The sequence below is a fragment of the Cricetulus griseus genome, chromosome 2 (assembly GCF_003668045.3).
Source record: "Cricetulus griseus strain 17A/GY chromosome 2, alternate assembly CriGri-PICRH-1.0, whole genome shotgun sequence".
Taxonomy (NCBI): Eukaryota; Metazoa; Chordata; class Mammalia; order Rodentia; family Cricetidae; genus Cricetulus; species Cricetulus griseus.
In genome coordinates, this window is record NC_048595.1 from 232,909,538 (window position 1) to 232,932,329 (window position 22,792).

At 41.6% G+C, this 22,792-nt stretch overlaps 1 protein-coding gene across 4 annotated transcripts in view; it reads left to right on the forward strand.

Moving 5' to 3' along the window:
* Znf236 (zinc finger protein 236) overlaps positions 1-22,792 on the forward strand; it is an 82,096-nt gene that overhangs the window by 25,703 nt on the left and 33,601 nt on the right. For all 4 annotated transcript variants that reach the window (XM_027403698.2, XM_027403699.2, XM_035440303.1 and 1 more), the window contains 6 exons: positions 1,098-1,301; positions 2,128-2,356; positions 11,489-11,761; positions 12,722-12,925; positions 14,377-14,518; positions 15,094-15,354. In XM_027403698.2, coding sequence (XP_027259499.1) covers positions 1,098-1,301; positions 2,128-2,356; positions 11,489-11,761; positions 12,722-12,925; positions 14,377-14,518; positions 15,094-15,354 — 1,313 coding nt within the window. The remainder of the gene's footprint in view (positions 1-1,097; positions 1,302-2,127; positions 2,357-11,488; positions 11,762-12,721; positions 12,926-14,376; positions 14,519-15,093; positions 15,355-22,792) is intronic.

A 22,792-nucleotide genomic window follows, 5' to 3' on the forward strand; every position in this document is an offset into this window, starting at 1 on the left:
AACTTCCCAGCCGAAAAGAAACCAGCTCCTGTCTCCTCCTGCCTTATCACTTCCTCTCTCTGCCCAGCCGTATCACTTCCTGTCTGTCTGTACAGACCTCCAGACCTCTATGGTTAACTAGTGGCTAGCTCCTCTTTCTGATCTTCAGGCAAGCTTTATTTGTTAGAGTATAAACAAGATATCACTGCATTTCTGTGTGTGACCAGTGAGGTTAATTTGAGGCTCTTGCCTGAGCATGGGTGTGTGCTAATTTACTGGAGCAAGGGCAATGTATCCATGGCTACACCACTAGGGAAATGACACCCCCTCCTTCAACAACTATGAATTGTTACTAGTCCTTCAGGGAGGGGTAGGCCTCATAGGCCCCTCCCTCATCCATAAGGAAATGGCGAGGGATCCAATTTTGTGTGTATAACTGCAGCTACAGTGAGTTCATGAGTGGGAAGGTTATGTCATTGTCCTTGCTCTGGCTTCACATTTAGCCATCCTCTGTCTCATATGCTTTTGTCAGAGCACAGAGGACTTTAGATTGAGGTACTAAATGCCATAAAAAGTACCCAGAGTCTCATTAGATAGTTTGTTCTTTTTATTTGGTAGATGCAGCCCCCCCCTTTAAAGTCTGTCTCTGTCTGCTATCTATCTATCCATCAATCCATCCATCCATCCATCCATCCATCCATCCATCACCTGCAGGTAGTTCCTTGTGGTCCTAGGGAGTGTGGCAATGGGGTTCTTAAAGTGTTAAGTATTTTGACCACATTGGCTTCCCTTCCTTCTCTGCCTCTGTGTCTCTGTCTTTCCTGAACATTATGCTTCTTCACTCACCCACTCTGACTTGGCGACGATGCAAAGATGAGTGTTGATAGCCATGTCCACTCCCATGAGAAGAACTCCCAGACTGCTGTAGAAGGGTTATTTGAGTGTGTTCTTTTAAGAGCCAACATTGTGCCTCACAGAAAGAAATCACCGAGGAATTACATCTCAGCTCTATGTTTGGGAAGCAGTAGCTTTTGATGCCATTAGAGAGGTGTCCTCTTAATATGGTTTATGTTTAAAGTGGAAGTTGCATTTTTAATGAAAATGTTGCTGTGTTCCAGGCCACGATCTTTCAGACTTTACCACTGCAGCAGGTGGAAGGCCAGGTGTCATCAGTCTCTAGTCAGCAGAATTCTCAGGCAGTGACTGATGTCATTCAGCAGCTTCTGGAACTGTCTGAGCCGGGGCCGGTGGAGGCACAGCAGTCCCCACAGTCTGGGCGGCAGCTGAGTGTGACAGTGGGCATCAACCAGGACATCCTCCAGGTGAAGCACGCTTACCTGCTGGGCAAAGCTGTCACATTTGGGTCCTCAGAAATCAGGGTTTATGATCAAGCGGTAGAGATGCAAGGAGTCTGGTTGTAAATGATTGTAGTAAAACAAAATATGCCTGCGTGTTAACCAACAGGAAGTGCTAAGTTAATCTGAACATTGAAGAAAATGGAACCTTTTTTTTTTTTTTTTTTTAATTCTGTAAATGAACTAACTAGACCTGGACAGGTTCTTTAAAGCTTGCCAGGTGTCCATCCTGTTGAGAAGGCTGTCATTCTTCCCGAGATGCATATGTAGTATAGAGGATGTTGACTCTGTGTTACTGGTGTGAGAATAATTGTCCCATCACCTCTGGGACATGAGGAGGAAGGAAGTTGGTAGTACTTGTTTAGTTCTCCTAGCTCTGAGAGAGTGGGACATTCACAGATGTACTCCACCTCCAGAGAGGCGGCTGTCCTCTTTTCTTTGAATCTTAGGATAGGTTGTTTAGGGTGTCAGGAGTACCCTACAGGTGGGCCTGAGGTAACTTGTGACCCAAATATGTTTAGAGACAGCCCACGTGCTAAGATTTCTGAATGTCAATTAATGATTTTTAATCCCATTAATTTTAGAAGTGTATCTATTTCTATCAAGTTTGGGGTGGGGATGAAATGTCAGATATTAGAAGGGGTGTTGGAACCTCCTAGAGTAAACAGCCTCTTGGAGTTGTAGAGTGGAGTTAGAGTTCTGTGGGTGAGACTTTGTGGCATCTTGGGATAGCTTTTGGTAGGCACGTTTGGGCTGTCGCCTTTTCTAACCTTATAGTTTTGTTCTGTCTCAGCAAGCCTTAGAAAACAGTGGGCTGTCTTCACTTCCAGTTGCAGCACCTCCCAGCGACTGCAGCAATGCCCAGACGTCCACAGTGTCTCCTCAGAGTCCACACGCCTCCAGTGTCTCCGCTGAGCAAGCTGATGTCATGGATGCAGACCAGGAAAAGGGACAGGAAAGCCCCGAGAAGACGGAGAAGAAAGAGAAGAAGATTATGAAGAAGAAATCACCATTTCTACCTGGTAATTTACTCCATACTTTTCCTTTCTGGTACTTTGGTGGTGGTAGACTTGTGTTAGGAAACATGTCTCCCACTTTTCTGAATCTTAACTAGAGTTGACTGGTGTTGGGAAGTTAAAGGGTTGGCAACCACAGTACTTGGATGGTGTCCTCCTTATCTCACAAAGCTGCTTTCCTGTGCCTGTCACGGGGCTGGGTCTCGGAGTCTTCATTTTCTTGCTGTTTCATCTGGGGCTTCTAGCGACTCTAGATCCATTGCTTCTTCAGTTCTTGCTTTGGCTGCTACTTGCCCTGTGACTCCCTTGTTCCACAGCCTCCTGGAGGACTCCTCACTCTTCCTGGGTGCTCCCACTTGACAACTTCCAGGCCCATTGCTCCTGCCCCGCCAGCCTGTCTTACTCCACGCCGACCCTTTTTCACTGTTTTAGGTCTTCCTTCCCCTGGCCTACCCTGTACTCAGGCTTTGTTCTAGATGTCTTCTTCCTTTATAGTTGGATTCCTGCTGTCCCAACCCTGCTTTGGGGAGCTTTTCTGCACAGAGAATGTCTTTCTCTTTACCCTTCCAGTCACTATAAAACTCTAGCTGTCTCTTAAGACTGACTGTAGTGTGATGTCTACATGCAGGCTCTTGACTGAGCTCATCCGATCCCGTCTGGTACAGCATACCACTGGATGGTGTGATGCTCGCAGGGCATGGTTGTGAATGTCTTGCTGCACTGCAGCCTCTAGCCTGGGGTGCATCTTTCTCAGCTGACTTCCCTGGGTTGCATGTTGCTCTTTCACAGCAGCGGGCATTTACCAAGAGTCCTGTGCTATATAAGAGACCTCTTATATAACTGCAAATCTTGGGCAACATGGCCATCTTTTTCCTGTAAAGTAATTACTTTCTCCTCATTGACATGTCAACGGGGAGCCGCAGTTTCTCATTCAGTCCAGCATTGCAGCACCATTCTTTTGCTCCCCTGATCTGGACAGTTGTTCCCTGTGAGAGAAATGGGATGGTGAAATGAAACATGTGAGTTTGATGGTCTGTAGAGGAGAAAGGAAAGGATAAAGCTTTTTTTGTGTGCATATGCTTCCAATGAACAGATGCAAAGTCAAATGAAGACCATGGTGGGAAACCTTTTCCATGAGTTATCATGGCTCTTGTCTAGTTGTTGTGTTAAATTAAAGATATTCTGATATCTGTCTGCAGATCACCAAGTGAGGAACAATTTGCCTGAGTGCTTTTTCAGTGCAGTGACTAAGTTTCTGAGAGAAGCAACTTAGTCCTGGAGGGTTATTTTGGCTCATTTTAGAGAGCAGGTGGCCATGGTGGGAAAGTGTGGGCAGCTGGCACATGAGGCAGCTGGAGTCACTGCATCCTCACGTCAGGCTGCTGACAGATGAAAGCTGGTGCTTGATTCATTTTCTCTTTCGTCATTCAGCTTGGGACCACAGTCTGACCTGCATTCAGGGTGGAAACAGGCACCCTTATAGGTGTGATTCTATTCCCAGTCAGCTTAATGATGGAAATTAACTCTCATAGTGTCTTTCATACCCATGAGCATGGTTTTCTTTCTATTGATGTCTTAGATTCTAGCGACCTTGTAAATTTCCTGTTGGACTTCTCTTTCTATCTCACTCTTTGGGGGTGGGGCATGAATTGTCTTTAGATTGCTTTTCCTGTTTTTTGTTGGTATATGGAAAAGTGATTGAGTTTTGTATATTGGTCATGATTCCAGGAACTTTTATTGTGCTATTTCATTTCTAGATTATTTTGTGTTTTATATGTAGACAATTTTTTTAGGTTTTATTTATCGATTTATTTATTTGAGAGTCTCTCTCTCTCTCTCTCTCTCTCTCTCTCTCTCTCTCTCTCCTCTCTCTCTCTCTCTCTGTGTGTGTGTGTGTGTGTGTGTGTAGATCAGAGGATTATGAGCTGAAGTTTTTCCTTTCTCCATGTGGGTTCCAGGGATTGAATTCAGGTGTCTGTAGTCATCAAGATACCAGGGTCTTATCCCACCTTGCTGCTGGTGGAGGAGGAGGAGCTCCTGGCTCTTCTTCAGTCTTTGCACATGTGACTGATGAGGTGGTAGAGACAAAACTTCCTACCCTAGGTAAATGTATTGGTCAGTTTTATGCCAGCTTGACACAACCTCAGTTGTGTAAGAAAATACCTCCATAAGATCCAGTTGGTGGGCTTTTTCTTAATTAGTGACTGATGGGGGAGGGCCCAGCCCACAGTGGGTGGTGCCATCCCTGGGCAGTGGCTCTTTGGTTCTCTAATCCCACCACAAAATGGGATTAAAGGGTGTGATCTGAAGTGCTTCGATTACCTTTATGTGAGCTGTTTGTCTTTGGATTGCATCAATTTCATGTAGCTCAATGTAGCCTTGAACTAACAGAGATCCATCTGCCTTTGTCTCCTGAGTCCTGGGATTAAAGGTGTCTGCCACCACTGCCCAGCTTCTATAGCTAACTAGTGTGGCTGGTGGAATTAAAGGTGTGTATCAGCATTGCCTGACTCTATGGCTGTGGCTAGCTTTGCATTTTGATCTCCAGTAGCTTTGTTAGATCATAAACTGTATCACCACACACCTGAGCCTGTCTGCAGTCCTGCTGAGAATGTCTTTAGTGAGTTGCACCTCAGACTTGTGAAGAACTCCTGGAGCATTCCAGGGAAATTTTAGAAGAGCCATATTTTGTGGCCTGTCTGTTCTTGGGGGCTTTGGTTGGTCATCTAGCATATTTAAAAGCATGGTTGAGAAAGTCTGCCTGAGATGTCATCTTCATCTTGTGTCAGCAACAACTTTTCTAAGAGAATTGAATGAAAGCTGTTCTGTGGTTAGAGGCAGCAGACTCCTTCTTAGTGCCTCCTGCTTGTCTCATAAACATCTCATTGTCTGTAATTAGCACACCACTGTCTCTCCATAATAAACAGGTGATCATCATTGACATCAGGTAGAGAAACTAGTAGTTTGTGTAGAGGACATCCTCAAGGATGCATTCTGGGGTTTCCTGAGAGTGGATAAATCTGGAAACCAGAAAGTGTTTCCGATGAGACTGATCTAAGAAAGCTGTTGGTACTCATGGGCTACATTGAGGTTCAACTCTGGAGTTTTCCATGCCTAGCAAAAGTTAATTTTTAAATTAAAATTTTGATTTTCATTGATGTATATTTGTATGAATATATGTCGTGTATGTGGGGGTACCTGTAGAGGCCAGAAGAGGGCAGCTCCCCTGGAGCTGGAGTTATAGATGGTTATGAACTGCCTGATGTGGATGCTGGGAGTCAAACTCAGGTCCTCTGCACAAACAGGAAGCTCTCTTAACCACTGAGCCATCTCTCCAGCCCCTCTGACAAGAGGGTCTGCATATTTGCTGATAGAAGCTGACTGTGATGCTACCAAACTCTAGTTGTACCCATTGAAGTACCATCCATTGGAACATCCTCTGAAAACCCTGACCCATAAGGTACTGCATCCACATGTAGCAGGCTCATTACTCAGCTGCCACAAATCTTGAAGCCTGTTACTGGAGCCTGTTGGACTAAGAACTGAGCAAGCAGTAGCAGGCAGTGTATCTAGAGCATATATAGGTAAGGCAGTTTTAACAGTGGTATGAGTGTTTTTTGTATTTTGTTTTGTGAGACAGGATTTCTCTGTGGCTTTGGAGGCTGTTGGGTCCCTTCTTACATATTTCAGGGGAAGGGAGAGGTTCTATGTCGTGTGATTAATATGTAGTCCACAGTATGACTGCAATCAGACTGCTTCTGATTCCTGGCTGGTAGGGACAGGGAGGGAGTCTGTTAGCCTGGGGCTTGTATGTATATGACTTAGGGTTTCTTTCTTTCTTTTTTTTTTTTTTCTTTTTTGGGTTTTTCGAGACAGAGTTTCTCTGTGGCTTTGGAGGCTGCCCTGGAACTAGCTCTTGTAGACCAGGCTGGTCTCGAACTCACAGAGATATGCCTGCCTCTGCCTCCCCAGTGCTGGGATTAAAGACAGGTGCCACCACCGCCCGGCAAGCTATTTCTTATATTCCATACATACGGCTTCTTTTTTTTTTTTCTTTTTTCTTTTTTTTTCTTCAGCATCATTTGAAAGGTGAATTGTTTCTCATTAATTTTTCATGGTAGCCAATGTGGTTCCATCTCCAGTGGCTTTTTGCTGAAATACCAAGATTCCCCTAGCAGGAGCTGCCTTATTTTAAGAGCAGGATCATTGTCAGTCACTGCAACATCAGGAACCTTTGTTTCAGCAGCTCCAAGTGCATCTTAAGCACTCTTGATATCCAGCCCACATCAGTGAATCCAGCTGACTGTTGGTGACTGTCCTTCTGCATTTGTGAGCCTGAAACATCTGGCCAGGAAGGCGACATCTTTCTGGTGAGTGCTGGAGTACTTGATTTAAAGGCTGGAGTAGTGTCACTTTGTCAATAGAGTCCAGTTATATTTTCAGGCAAACCATCACATGCATCTTCCATAGAACCTCTGTTGACCTGTGATCTAGCACTGCTGTTCTTGTTTTTAGTGTGTTATGTGGTCTGGAGCTTGAGCATGTGCTTGCCAGGTGTCTGAGAGAATCCCTTGATGCTTTGTATAGGCCCAACATTTTATCTGTGGTAGTTAATCTTGATTGTCAACTTAATTGAATCCAGAATTAATCTTTGGAGATTAATAAAGCACCTCTCTGGGTGTGTCTTTGAGAGTATTTCTAGAAAGAATTAGCCAGAGGCAAGGCCCACTGATATGGGTGGCACCATCCCATAGGCCCAGACAAAATAAAAGGGGGAAAGGGAGAACGCCCTTATTTGCACAGGCATTCTCAGTATGAGCTGTTCTGTTCTGTGTTGCCTTCCCTGCCTTGGTGGACTGACACTGCTGAAACTCCTAGGTAAATAAACCTCCTTTGAAGTGTTTTGTGTCAGGTGTTTTGTGATAGTGGTGAGAAGCTAACTAACACACTGTCGTCTTGTTTGTTCATTTGTTTGTTTGCTTTTGTTTTTTGAGTCAGGATTTCTCTGTGTAACAGCCCTGGCGTTCCTGGAAGTTACTTGGTAGACCAGGCTGTTCAAAAACTCACAGAGATCCATCTGCTTCTGCCTCCCGAGTGCTGAGATTAAAGGTGTGCACCACTGCCACCACCACCATTCCAAACTGTCTTAATGTGTAATGGGAGTTTTCTTGTTATAAAAAGTATGCCTCTGACATTACAGAAAAACCCAGGCACTTCCTGTTACTTCACTATCTCGACCCTCTTGCACTGCCAGGGGCTGACAACAGGGGGCCCACCTTGTCATTTTGTCGCCACCCCCCCCTTTTTTTTTCCTTGTTGCCCTTTTTGTTCTCTGTTGTGGCTGCTGCTAATGTTGGAGACTGAGTTGGTTTGGCTATGTTCCGGTGTTGCCTCTTGGGTTTGATGAGTGAGGAAAACAAAGTCTTGGCATCCAGTACCTGGCTTCAGAGTACACCTGGCTTCAGAGTACAGCTAGGAGACAGCCACTTACTGCTAGAGAAGTTCTTTTACTTTAAGAATTATAGTATTTTATTCCTTTTTTTAAATTAATTTTTATTTAAATTTAAAACAATCTTATTTTACATACCAATCCCAGTTCCCTCTCCTTCCCATCCTCCCATTCCCCCCACCGATCCCCATCCACTCCCCATCCACTCCTCAGGGAGGGTGAGGCCTCCCATGGAGGATCATCAACCTTTGTCACATCATTTGGGGCAGGGCTTAGGCCCTCCCCTGTGTGTCTAGGCTGAGAGCATATCCCTTCACAGGGATTGGGCTCCCAAAACCCATTTGTGTACTAGGGATAAATACTGGTTCCACTGTCAGAGGTCCCATAGACTGCCCGGACCTCCTAACTGGCACCCATATTCAGGGGGCCGGGTTGGCCTTATGCAGGTTTCCCAGCTGACTGCCTGGAGTCAGTGAGCTTCCACTTGCTCAGGTCAGCTGTTTCTGTAGGTCTCTCCAGCCTGGTCTTGACCCCTTTGCTCATCATTCCTCCCTCTTTACAACTGGATTCCAGGAGTTTGTCTCAGTGCTTAGCTGGATATTAGACATAGAGCAAAGGATAACCAGCATACAATCCACAACCCCAGAGAAGCTAGGAAACAAGGAAGACCCTACGAGAGACATATATGGACTCCCTGAGAAGGGGAAAAGGACAAGATTTCCTAGTAAATTGGGAGCACGGTGGAGGAGAAAGAGGAAGAGAGAAGGGGCTGGGGAAGAATAGAGAAGGAGAGCAAAGAAAGAGATAGCATTATGAGCCATTACGAGCTTAATGAGAAACTTGGCACTAGGGAAATTCCCAGGAATCCGCAAGGATGACCGCAACTAAGAATCTAAGCCATAGTGGAGAGGCCACCTTAAATTTCCTTCCCCTATAATGAGACTGATGACTACCTTATATGCCATCCTAGAGCCTTCATCCAGTAGCTGATGGAAGCAGAAGTAGAGATCCATAACTATAGTATTTTCTAATCTATTTTTGTGGCATACATTCTTCCTAGCCTTATTTTTTAATCTTCATGGGAGAAATGTTTTGTGTTATGAAGCTATATTTTTCAAACATGTTCTGCATTTTGGGCTTTGTGACATTTGTACTTCAATATCGTGGCAAAAGCATGGGTTTCTCTTTAAAATTTTTAAATATTTATTTGTATGTGTTGGGGGTGCTTGTACAACAGTGTGCTTGTGGGGCAACAGAGAATTAACAGGAGTTGGTTCTTTCCCCCATGGGGTCCTGGGGGTTGAGTTTGAGGTTATTTGGCTGGGCCACAGGCACTTTTCCCAGTGAGCCTTCTCCCTGGCTCAGCTGCTGCTATTGCCTAGTGCTTCCACACCTCTAAAAACTACTCATCTGTCCAAACACCATTGTTAACTCGGTTACAGTGCCACCTTTATTGAGTGTCACCCTACACATCTAGCTGCTTGGCCATTTCATTCTATTTTGATAAGGTATATTCAACTTTTCTTGGCTTTAGACTTGCTAAGACTAGATACTCTCAGCTTTACAAAATTAGTTTGCATCTTGAATAATGTGATTGCTCTCCTAAATGAGTGAGTATATTGAGGAGGATAAGCGCTTGCTCAGATAGGGAAGCTTTCCTAACTAATGCAGATCTTGTTTTCCAGGTCTTTCTAATTGCTGTAAATCTGGATTCAGTTTTTCTTTTTTCCAAACATACACATATTATGTTTGAGACTGTGTCTGTGCTGTAAGTTTGCAGTCCCTGTTACAGTCTTTTCCTAGAAGTAATTACAGCTTGGCAGTTTTATATTATATCTTCTTGTATGTCTGAGTACACATTTTTCATGTGTAGAAACTAACTCTGATTTCTGGGGTGAGTTCTCAAGTCTTGCTAGTAGATATTGTAGTTATGTTACTACTTCCTGTTTCTTACGCTCTCCCTCGTTTTCTTTTCTATCCGAATTATTCTTGCAAAACAGATTATTAGAGAAAATATCTTTTATTCCTTTGGAATAGATAGAAAATTCTTTGTATTTTATGGCCATAAAGAGGAGATGAGAGATTTTCTTCTTTCCTATTCAAATAGGTTGAAACTAATTTGAGTTGAAGCTTCATTTGCCTGGCTAAAGTTGGTATAATTTTAAGTTTGTTCTCTATTTGAATTATCTTGCTATTACTATGAATACATGTTTGATTTCACAGGTAAATCTGACTGAAAATATGAAAAAGGTGGTCCAGAGAGATGGCTCAGTGGGCTAAAATATATATTGCTCTTTCAGATGACCCAAGTTCAGTTCCCAACACCCACATTATGCCGGTAATTGAGCTGTATGGGATCTGACACTTGGCCTCTGGACACTCAACTTTCATGTGCATCTTCCTGCCCCTATTTATACACATAATTAAAATATTTTCAAAAAGAAAATGCTAAAATAAAAATGACTTTGTGTTTTATTTCAAGTTTATTTTAGTAAATCACTTATTTCCATATAGTGTCATTTTTCCCCACTGCTAGCCAAAGTTTTCAACTACACTCAGAGCTGCATAATATTGTCCATAGTGGCATAGGGAAGAATCTTTCACTTTGGTCTATGAATTCCCCAGATTTACACATGCTGTGTTTTGCTTTAACTGTTAATTTCCTACTGTTGCATTAGAGTTCGTCATTTCCTTATTATTTGTATCACTTTATGTTTGTGGTTTAAGATGCTCAATCAATCTCAAGTGTCTTCCCGTCTGTTCTCATCCTTCAAGTGGATCATGGAGTTTGTTTATTTATTTATTTATTTATTTATTTATTTATTTATTTATTTATTTTGGTTTTTCGAGACAGGGTTTCTCTGTGGCTTTGGAATCTGTTCTGGAACTAGCTCTTGTAGACCAGGCTGGTCTTGAACTTACAGGGATCCACCTGCCTCTGCCACCTGGAGTTCTGGGATTAAAGGCGTGCGCCACCACCACCCGGCTACATGGAGTTATTTTTAAAGAAACATTTATAGTTGAATTATACTTATGCCCTTCCCTTTCTCTATGCACTTGGTTTTGTGTCTTTTTTTTTTTTTAATTATTATTTAAAGAAAGCTGTCTTCCTCTCTCCCTCACAGTTGCCAACAGCTCCATGGCTAGTGTGTAGGATTTTCTGCCTAAACCCCATCTCCATGCTAGGATTTAGTCTGCTTGGGCTTGTACAGGTTTTGTGCAGGTTGTTGCAACTGCTGACTTCATATGTACTGCTGTGTCCAGAACACACTTTTTCCTTTTAGTAGCCTGCCACTTTTTTTACACTCTTTTGTGTCCTCTTCCTTGGTGATCCCTGAGTCTTTCGGGGGTGCAGTTCCATTTAGGGCAGAGCATTCTTCAGCCTCTTACTCCACATGGTCATGGAGTCGTTTGATAACACCTGCTTTCATTCTTATCCAGACTGTACTCTGTTCTGTGGACCCTGGTTTACACACTACTGCCTTCAAGACTACAATCCTTGATAATGTCCATAATGTAGAGCTTTCGTCTTTCTCTGATGTGCCTTTGACACAGCGCTTATGGCTTTTCATTGATGTGGTGAGCTGCCTCAGCCTGCCTTTCCTGGAAGGACAGGGCACTGCAGGGCCTTTATGTAGTATCATAGTTTATAGGTCATCTGGACTATTCTCTTTTCCGTGTCACTGCAGGCTCCATCCGTGAGGAGAACGGGGTACGGTGGCATGTGTGTCCCTACTGCACAAAGGAATTCCGGAAGCCCAGTGACCTTGTGCGACACATCCGCATTCACACCCACGAGAAGCCCTTCAAGTGTCCACAGTGTTTCCGGGCTTTTGCTGTGAAGAGCACACTGACTGCCCACATCAAAACTCACACTGGCATCAAGGCCTTCAAGTGCCAGTACTGCATGAAGAGCTTTTCCACCTCAGGGAGCCTCAAGGTGCACATCCGCCTCCACACAGGTGTGCACATGCTGGCTGGGGTGCAGGAAGTGCTGTGGTGGAGCTCTCCAAGGTCGTCTTCCCTCCCGTATTCCTCTTCCTTTTGTTGATTTGTGGGCTTGGTCCTCATGTGGTGGGAGAGGCATTAGAAAAGGAAAAGGAATATTAATAAATGAACGCATTTGCAATGGATGAAAGATTCCCATTGGAGACCAAACTTAGCTTTAGACTCGTCAAATCTTCTAAGAGAGAGAAGTATTCCACAATCTCAGGAGACCTACAGGCCTTAACTGGGGCTCCATTATTTGTAAGCAACAATGTTGGAGATTAAAAAACAAAATCATTAAGTATATAGTTGTAATTGAAACCTTTTTATTATCCCATCATACCCCAAGCTTCATAGTCACTGGCAGTCATGTACCCAGAACTCCTTTGCTGGGTTGAGGAGCCTGAAGAAGCTAAAATTGGCCTACTTTGTTATATGCTTGTCCAGGGGATCTTCATTATGAGAGGAAATAACTTTTATAGAAGGGATACCATAGTGGAGGACAATGAGGGGACAGTTGCCTTTCAGTGCTTCCTTACAAGAGACCATCTGTTGTCTGAATACTGGTGTGTGTAATCTCACCTGCCTCCCTTGAGGAGTGTCTGTTTGGTTTTATGCATGTTAATTGGGGAGACAGGACTCTTGACACTGTTTGGATTTTAAGATGACTTGTTATTTGAATGTACACATTTTACAACTTGGATTTGTCCTTAAAATAGCATATGTCCTTTCTTACTTGAAAAGCCATTGTATAGGCTAGCATCTATAATAGAACTAATTAAAAGCTAGAAAATAACTGATTCATAAAATACATGAAGTCCTAAATGTAGAACAACACGTCGCCAAGTATTTGAAGTTTTTTACATGGACGTTTTTTGTTGTTTTTGACATGTAATTCCTTGAAATAATTCTAAAATGTCCTTTTGTTTTGTTAGGAGTTAGGCCTTTTGCTTGTCCTCACTGTGATAAAAAATTCCGAACCTCAGGCCATAGGAAGACTCACATAGCTTCCCACTTTAAACACACGGAACTGAGGAAGATGAGGCACCAGCGCAAACCTGCGAAGGTTCGAGTTGGCAAGACCAGTGCTCCTGTCCCCGACATCCCTTTGCAGGAGCCAATTCTTATAACTGATTTAGGTAAGATGGATCATAGATGCTGATTGTAGATGATCTGATCATAGATGACCAGATGCTCTTCCTTTGGACCATGTGAGGGATGTATATACTCTATGTTCTATGCAGAAAATGCCTAGGCACAGTATTGATGACATCTTTATTAGAAATTGCTTTGTTGGACTAGTATGTTACACAGTTGAGATTAAATCTTAAAGTATTGCTCAAAATTCAGCTTTTGTTTTAGATAGTCAGTGTAAAAGGAAAAGTAGTCTTGTGTGAGTCCTCATTGAAGAGGTACTTCATCTCTGTGAACCCCTGAAGGTGAAGAGGGATTTAAATGGAGAACAAGTAATTATTTGTGTCTTTGGATTTCCATGTAGTTCTGGCTGCTTAGCCTTTGCATTGGGAAGAAACAGAAACTTGATCTGGTTTCTAAGTTTGTTTTACTGTCACTGATAGTATAATTAAGACATACTATGATTTTATTAGCGAGTGGCACATTCTCTGTCTGGTAAGAGCCTTCTTCCTCACAGGGGTACCATGCAGCTCTCCAGGGCCTCTTTTTCTCTTTCCTTTTTTAGCAGTTTCCTACGTGTATGCATTGTGCTCACAATCACAGCTCATTGCCGACATCTTTCATTTCTCTCCAGTTCTCACTGAGCCCCTTCTCCTCACAAGCAGCCCTCTTCTACTTCTATGTCTTTATTCTATGCAGACATTATGCAGGAAGTCATCTTTGTTGTTCATCTCTGTGTTGGGAATTGCAACACCCATGCCCTACCCAGAAGATAGTGTTTCACAGCAACCCTTCTGTCTTCCAGTTTTTATTTCCTCACCCCCCTTTTCCATGATCTTCTCTGGATCTTGGATGGGGTGTAGGTGTTGCATTTTGGCTGAGGTCTAAACAGTCACTTATTCTCATCATTTGACCAGTTATGAGTCTCTGCCTTGACCTTTGCAAGGCCTCTTTTATAAGGACACTAATTTCATTCATCAGGGCTCCACCCCAATGGCTACTCAGTCATCTCATGTACTGCTCCCTTTTCTTATTGTCACATTGTACTTAAGATTTTCAATGTAAGATTTCCGTGGGGATGCAAGCATTTGGACTGTAGCACTCATTAAGTTTTACAGGTAGATTTATGTTTTATACAGTCTCCATATTAAATAATTTTCCTATTCAAAGTAATCTGAGCTGAACAAAATCAATACCAACCATACTGTGTCTTAGTGTATATTTATAATGGTATATACATTCTTCAGTGCCAGAAGATAGCAATTGATAAATATTTCAACATAGGCATTGAAATGACAGGATTAAATAGATGATAATTCGTGACATAATTAGTATGTATTTGCTATGACACTGGAGTCTGTAGCTCATCAGAGTTCTTGTCGTTAGCTTAAGGCAAATGCCTTTGACATACTAATAATAATACTAACAATAAATTATTCCTACTTTGGATTTTTAGGTCTTATCCAACCCATTCCAAAAAACCAATTTTTCCAAAATTATTTTAATAATAATTTTGGCAACGAAGCAGATAGACCCTACAAATGTTTTTACTGTCATCGAGCATACAAAAAGTCTTGCCATCTTAAACAGCACATCAGGTAAGGTCGGAGGGGAGGTGGGGATCCAGTGCAAGCGCAGAGAGCCAGGGATCTGGGGATGAGGTGTTCAGGATGGCGTTGTTAGCTTGTGGTTAAAATGTTTGACCAAAAAAAACACTTATTTGTAATTTTTAAAATTCTTGAATATATTCATTCAAGTATTTTAGTCAGAAATTCCCCAAGTTTTATTTATATTGTAGTTATATTTAGTGTTTACAATTTCAAGCATGTTTTATTTTAATTAGAATGTTTAATTTTTTTATAACTTTTTTATTAAGTTCTCATCAGAGCTTAATTCTTGATGCTAGCATCAGTGAAAAGAAAGTAGAAAATTTGTTTCCGAGAGGTAGTGTGGTACTCTGAAAATGGAACTATATCGAAGATGCATGTTTTTGCTTCGGTGTGTGCAGCTTGGTGTCTCTGGGCGAGCACGTACCTGAGTCTCAGACTTGCTCACTCACAATGTAGAAAGTGAGATCTTACCTGTCCAAGAGTGTCATAGAGTGAAGTACCTCTGAGGTTACACCTGTTATAAATGTTTAATAAATGCACTGAGGTTTTTTCCTGCTTTGCAGATCACATACGGGTGAAAAACCTTTCAAATGTTCTCAGTGTGACAGAGGCTTCGTCTCTGCAGGAGTACTCAAAGCCCATGTTCGGACGCACACTGGACTGAAGTCCTTCAAGTGTCTGATCTGCAATGGAGCCTTCACCACAGGGGGCAGCTTACGAAGACACATGGGCATACACAACGACCTCCGCCCCTACATGTGTCCTTATTGCCAGAAGACATTTAAGACTTCACTAAACTGCAAAAAACACATGAAAACCCATAGGTAGGTATAATTCTGATGTACCTGCTGTTTAATTATCTTCATAATTCCCAGATGGTCTGGGGACCAGTTAAGAAGTAATTGTCTTTGATGCCTATATTGTTATTTATTGTTCTTTCTTTTTTTAAATTGTTATTTCTAACTTGAAGTGTATTCGGTTGAGAAGTTTGGCTGTCTGTGCTTAGGATCTAATGATAGCCATAGATGACAGCATGAACTTATATGTGTATTTTTTAATGCTTTCTTTGAGCCAGGTATGATGGCTCATGCCTGTAATCTAAGGACATGAGAGGCTGAGGCAGAAGTATTGCTGCCAGTTCAAGACCAGACTGGGCTAGAGAGCGAGACTCTGTCTCCAACAATAAAAAAACCAAACCAACCCTAACACACATACTCCCTCCCTCCTTCCCTCCCTAGCTTGCTTGCTTCCTTCCTTCCTTCCTTCCTTCCTTCCTTCCTTCCTTCCTTCCTTCCTTCCTTCCTTCCAAAACAGGGTCTCACTGTGTAGCTCAAGAGGATCTCAAAGTCCTGATTGCTGGGGATTACACATGTAGATATCATCATACCCAGTCAACGTTTTGACTTTTAATGCTGAGTCAGTCTGTCTTAGGCTAAATGGCTTACTGTCTAGTCTCTTTTAGAGCTAGTAGTCAAAGGCTAACCCTAACATAGCTACATGGTGAAGATTTTTTTCTTTTCACATTTTTTTTTTTTATTTGAATTAGAAACAAGATTGTTCTACATGACAATCCCAGTTCCTTTCTCCCTCCCGTCCTCCCCTCCCCCTCCCCCCACAACTAAAACCCTACCTATCACATATCCTTTCTGCTATTCTTCCCCTGACTCAACCTTTCTGCTCCCTCATGTCCTCAGCATCCTTCCTCTTCTTCCCTTCTCATTCTCATAGCTCCCTCCCCCCCTTCCCATGTTCTCAATTTGCTCAGGGGATGGTGACCCTTTCCCCTTCTCCAGGGGACCATGTATGTCTCTCTTAGGGTCCTCCTTGTTTCCTAGCTTCTCTGGCAGTGTGGATTGTAGACTGGTAATTCTTTATGTCTAAAATCCACATATGAGTGAGTCCATATCATGTTTGTCTTTTTGTGATTGGGTTACCTCGCTCAGAATGGTTTCTTCTAGTTCCATCCATTTTCCTGCGAATTTCAAGATTCCATTGATTTTCTGCTGAGTAGTACTCCATTGTGTGAATGTACCACAATTTCTCTATCCATTCTTCGGTTGAGGGGCATCTAGGCTGCTTCCAGTTTCTGGCTCTTACAAATAGTGCTGCTATGAATATGGTTGAACAGATGTCCTTGTTGTATGAATGTGCTTCTTTTGGGTGTATGCCTAAGAGTGGAATTGATGGATCTTGTGGTAGACTCATTCCCATTTTCTTGAGGAGTCGCCATACTGATTTCCAAAGTGGCTGTACAAGTTGGCACTCCCACCAGCAGTGGAGAAGTCCTCTCCAACAAAAACTGTCATTGGTGTTTTTGATTTTAGCCATTCTGACAGGAGTAAGATGGTATCTCAGAGTTGTTTTGATTTGCATTTCCCTGATGGCTAAGGATGTTGAACACTTTCTTATGTGTCTTTCAGCCATTTTAGATTCCTCTATTGAGAATTGTCTATTTAGTTCTGTACCCCACTTTTTAATTGGATTGTTTGGTGTTTTGGAGACTAGCTTCTTGAGTTCTTTGTATATTTTGGAGATCAGCCCTCTGTCAGATGTGGGGTTGGTGAATATCTTTTCCCAGTCTGTGGGCTGTTTTGTCTTGCTGACTGTGTCCTTTGCCTTATAGAAGCTTCTCAGTTTCAGGAGGTCCCATTTATTAATTGTTGATCTCAGTGTCTGTGCTACTGGTGTAATGTTCAGGAAGCAGTCTCCTGTACCAATTAATTCAAGGGTATTTCCCACTTTGTTTTCTAATAGGGTTAGTGTGGCTGGGTTTATGTTGAGGTCTTTAATCCATTTTGACTTAATTTTTGTGCATGGTGATAGGTTTGGGTCTCTCTGTAGTCTTCTACATGTCCGCATCCAGTTATGCCAGCACCATTTGTTGAAGATGTTCTCTTTGTTCCATCGTATAAATTTGGATTGTTTGTCACAAATCAGGTGTTCGTAGGTGTGTAGGTGTGTGGGTTAATATCAGGGTTTTCAACTCTATTCCATTGGTCTACCTGTCTATTTTTGTGCCAATACCAAGCTGTTTTCAGGACTATAGCTCTGTAATAGAGCTTGAAGTCAGGGATGGTGATGCCTCCAGAAGTTCCTCAGGGTTGTTTTGGCTATCCTGGGACTTTTTTTTTCTTTCTTTTTTTTTGGGGGGGAGGGGGTTTGAGACAGGGTTTCTCTGTGGCTTCGGAGCCATCCTGGAACTCGCTCTTGTAGACCAGGCTGTTCTCGAACTCCTATAGATCTGCCTGCCTCTCTCTCCTAAGTGCTGGGATTAAAGGCGTGTGCCATCAATGCCCGGCTATCCTGGGTCTTTTGTTTCTCCATATAAAGTTGAGAATTGTTCTTTCAAGGTCTGTGAAGAACTGTGTTGGGATTTTGATGGGGATTGCATTGAATCTGTAGATTGCTTTTGGCAAGATTGCCATTTTTACTATGTTGATCCTACCTATCCAAGAGCATGGGAGATCTTTCCATTTTCTGGTATCTTCTTTAATTTCTTTCTTTAGAGACTTAAAATTCTTATGGTACAGGTCTTTCACTTTTTTGGTTAGTGTTACCCCAAGGTATTTTATGTTGTTTGTGGCAATTATAAAGGGTGATGTTTCTCTGATTGCTTTTTCCACCAGTATATAGTAGGGCTATAGATTTTTTTGAGTTAATCTTGTATCCTGCCACTTTGCTGAAGGTGTTTATCAGCTGTAAGAGCTCCCTGGTGGAGTTTTTCAGGTCACTTATGTAGACCATCATATCGTCTGCAAATAGTGAGAGTTTGAATTCCTCCTTTCTGATTTGTATTCCCTTGATCTCCTTTTGTTGTCTTATGGTCTAGGTAGAACTTCAAGGACAATATTGAAGAGGTTTGGAGAGAGTGGTCAGCCTTGTCTTGTCCCTGATTTTAGAGGAATTGCATTGAGTTTCTCTACATTTAATTTGATGTTGGCTGTTGGCTTGCTGTATATTGCTTTTATTATGTTGAGGTATGCTCCTGTTATCCCTGATTTCTCCAAGACCTTTATCATGAAGGGGTGTTGGATTTTGTCAAAGGCTTTTTCAGCATCTAGTGAGATGATCATGTGGTTTTTTTTTCCTCAGTCTGTTTATATGGTGGATTACATTGATGGATTTTCGTATGTTGAACCATCCTTGTATCCCTGGGGTAAAGCCTACTTGATCATGGTGGATGATTTCTCTGATGTGTTCTTGGATTTGATTTGCCAGTATTTTATTGAGAATTTTTGCATCAGTGTTCATGAGGGATATTGGTCTGTAGTTCTCTTTCTAAGTTGTGTCTTTGTGTGGCTTGGGTATCAAGGTTATTGAAGCCTCATAAAAAGAGTTTGACAATGACCCTTCTGCTTCTATTGTGTGGAATACTTTGAGGAGAATTGGTATTAGCTGTCCCTTGAATTTCTGTTAGAATTCTGTACTGAAGCCATCTGGCCCTGGGCTTTTTTTGGTTGGGAGACTTCTGATGACTGTTTCAATTTCATTAGGGGCTATAGGTTTTATTAAGTTGCTTATCTGTTCTTGATTTAATTTTGGTAATTGATATCTATCCAGAAAATTATCCATTTCCTTTCGATTTTCGAATTTTGAGGAATATAGGTTTTCGAAGTATGACCTGATGATTTTCTGCATTTCCTCTGTGTCTGTTGTTATGTCCCTGTTTTCATTCCTAATTTTATTAATTTGCATGTTCACTCTCTGCTGTTTGGTAAGTTTGGATAAAGGTTTGTCTCTCTTGTTGATTTTCTGGAAGAATCAACTTTTTGTTATATTGATTCTTTGTATTGTTGTCCTAGTTTCTATTTTATTGATTTCAGTCCTCAATTTGATTATTTCCTGGCGTCTGCTCCTCCAGGATATATTGGCTTCTTTGTTTTCTAAAGCATTCAGTTGTACTGTTAATAATCTCTAGTGTGATTATTCTCCTGTTTCTTCATGTGGGCACTTAGCGTTATGAACTAACTTTCCTCTTAGCACTGCTTTCAAAGTGTCCTATAGGTTTGGGTATGTTGTGTCTGCATTCTCATTGAATTCTAGGAAATCTTATAATTTCTTTTTTTTATTTCTTCCTCGACCCAGGAATGGTGCAATTGGGTGTTACTTAATTTCCTTGAGTTTGTACCTTTTTCTGTAATTCGTATTGTTGTTAAATTCTAATTTTAAAGCATGGTGGTCTGATAAGATACAGGAGGTTATTTCAATTTTTTGTACATGGTGAAGATTTTTAAAAAGAAACTTTTAGTCCTGTGATTTATAGGTTTAAAAAAACCTTATTTTTCATATTTGTGTGTGTGAGTGCACATGTCTGCTACAGCACACATGTGAGAGTTATGAGGACAGCTTGTGGGAGTTGGTTCCCTCCTTCTACTGTGTGTGCTCTGGAGCTTGAGTTCAGGTTGCTAGTCTTGAACGGGAATAGCCCTTACTTGTTGAGCCATCTCCTTGGCCTGATTTCTTGGTTTTATAAATGAATTTCATTGGTATTCTAATACTGAATAATAGACCATGAGTCTCAGATATGCTATGAACTTGTTATTGAATGTGACCTATATTTTTATTTGGTCAAAGCTAGCTGAGCTGTGATGGAATTAATATTAAAAAGGCATGTTTCTCGTTAAGGACTGAGGCTAGCATTCCTGTGAAGCAATCTGTATTGTTGTGCAAAGCACCTCCATTCATCTTTATTGAGGGCAAGGTTCAAGGTTCATCCTGCTGCCCAGGAGCACTAAAAGTATTTCAACTCTGATGAATCTGCCTGCACATTCCCCACAAAAACTACCGCCCCCCCCCAGCATGGTAGAATAAGTTAACTGTAGTAGGTCATGGTCATTTTTGTTGGCATTTTGTCTTTTCCTGACTTCAAGCACATTTAACAGGATAACATTTTGAAATGTTTATCCAGGAAGTTACTTGCTGCTACAGATCACCAGAGCGGTTTCATATTGGTGGTGGTGCAGTATACCTCACAGTTACATGTCTGGCTGTGCCACATTGCAATCTGTGGGAGTGATTCAGTGCTGTGATGTTTGGGACCTGGGAACCCCTGTTGATGGGAATGTTTAGTACATTCTATTCTCACTTTGGTAGAAAGGGGGCTCACAAGCAATAGAGAGGCCTGGAGCTTAGGAGTTTGGGTGCTCTGTGGCCTGTTAAATGCTGTTTTTATTAGGAAGCCGGGCCTCTAGCATGTACCTTCTATGAAGGGTTGAGAATACAGGTTTTAAGACCTCTTTTGATGGTCCTGATGGACAGTGACATGATTACTGGGTTTCTTGACCTAGGTCAAATACTTTTGGTCTCTGTGGGTCATGGTTATACTGTGGGAGAATGTATCACTGTGTGACTATGCAGTATATTAGAGACCAATCAGGCTGTCATACTGTACCATAGGTACTGGCTACAAATTTTGTACATTTGAATTGTCCTACAAGGAGAGATCATCCCGTGTTTCTTCCTTGGTCTATTTTGGAGGTCCCAAAATTCAATACACATTTGTTTTAAAAATACAGGAGAAAGCCCAAGAGATCTTAACCCTACCCGAAGAAGTACAGGCAGCTCAGGAATGCTGACAGTAGGAGAAATAGTCCTCCCCAGGAAGGAGCACACTGATTGTTTATCCAGTACCAAGGGGTCAGCCTTGAAGACATACAACGAGTAACATTATTCAGACTGAACACGTTATATTTATGTATTGAGGAATATATATGTATCTGCTATGTAGTGAACAACTCATATTGATGTATTGAGGAATATATATATATTCCTCAAGGAACATATATATATATATGTTATATAGTGAACAGCTCACATTCATGTTGAGGTATATATATTTATCTGCTATGTAGCTACAATTAATTTTTAAAAGGCTGTAAATCTGAAAGAGAGCAAGGAGATAGGGAAGTAGGTAAGAGGGAAATGATGTAATTATAACTTTCAAAATCAAAAGAAGAAATAACTTTAAAAAATAGACATACATGATTATAGAAGTAAAATTCATAAAAATGAGAACCAAACAACTATGCAAGTAAGCAGAAGCCCCATGTGAGTCTCACTTGTGAGCACTGCCATATTGGAAACTTATGTCTCCAGCACACGATGTGGGGTATCCATACGTGACACCACACCACAAAAACTGTCTGCCTTGGACCAAGAGTCACCAGATTGCAAGATTGCTTTTAAAGGAGTGGGGTTCTTTCTGAGACATCAGTCACTGTGTAATGCAGGATAGCTTTGAACTCTCAGCAGTTTTCCTGCACTAGCCTCCTGGATGCTGAGATTACAGGTGTGCACTATCTTTCTGGCTTTTTTTTATTTTTTATTTTATTTTTGCTTATATATATGTATATATTTATATTTATATAAAAAGAGCAATAATGGCAATATGTTATGCATCAATAGCAGCAACAGCTTTTCCAGGTTCTGTAGTCCTTTGAATAAAATTGTGGAGACATCCAGCACACTCCATTTTTAAAAAAACAAAAAACAAACAAAAACAAGAAAACAAATAACAACAACAAAAAAGTAAAAAACAAAGTCCCAGAAGTCAGCACAGTTCTGTTACTCTTGTGGTACTTGGCACCATTTTTTTTTTTTTTTTTTAAATTAGCTTCTCAGTCATCATCTGGGAGGAAACCATTCTGAGCAACATCATTAAAAACAGCTCTGATAAAGCATGGTCATTACTATGTATCATAAAGCAGGTCCACATATGAGTGAGTACATATCATGTTTGTCTTTTTGTGATTGGGTTACCTTGCTCAGAATGGTTTCTTTGAGTTCCATCCATTTTCCTGCAAATTTCAAGATTCCATTGTTTTTTTCTGCTGAGTAGTACTCCATTGTGTAAATGTACCACATTTTCTCTATCCATTCTTTGGTTGAGGGGCATCTAGGCTGCTTCCAGTTTCTGGCTATTACAAATAATGCTGCTATGAACATGGTTGAACAGATGTCCTTGTTATATGAATGTGCTTCTTTTGGGTATATGCTGTATCTTGTGGTAGACTCATTCCCATTTTCTTGAGGAGTCGCCATACTGATTTCCAAAGTGGCTGTACAAGTTGGCACTCCCACTAGCAGTGGAGGAGTGTTTCTCTTTCTCCACATCCTCTCCAGCATAAACTGTCATTGGTGTTTTTGATTTTTCTTTCTGGCTTTTTAAACTTCAGGATATTGCCTGTGTTTTCCTTCCCATCTCTACTTGCCTTCAAGTCCTGTGACTGCTGACAGCAACTGAGGGCAATAGGATTTTCTGTA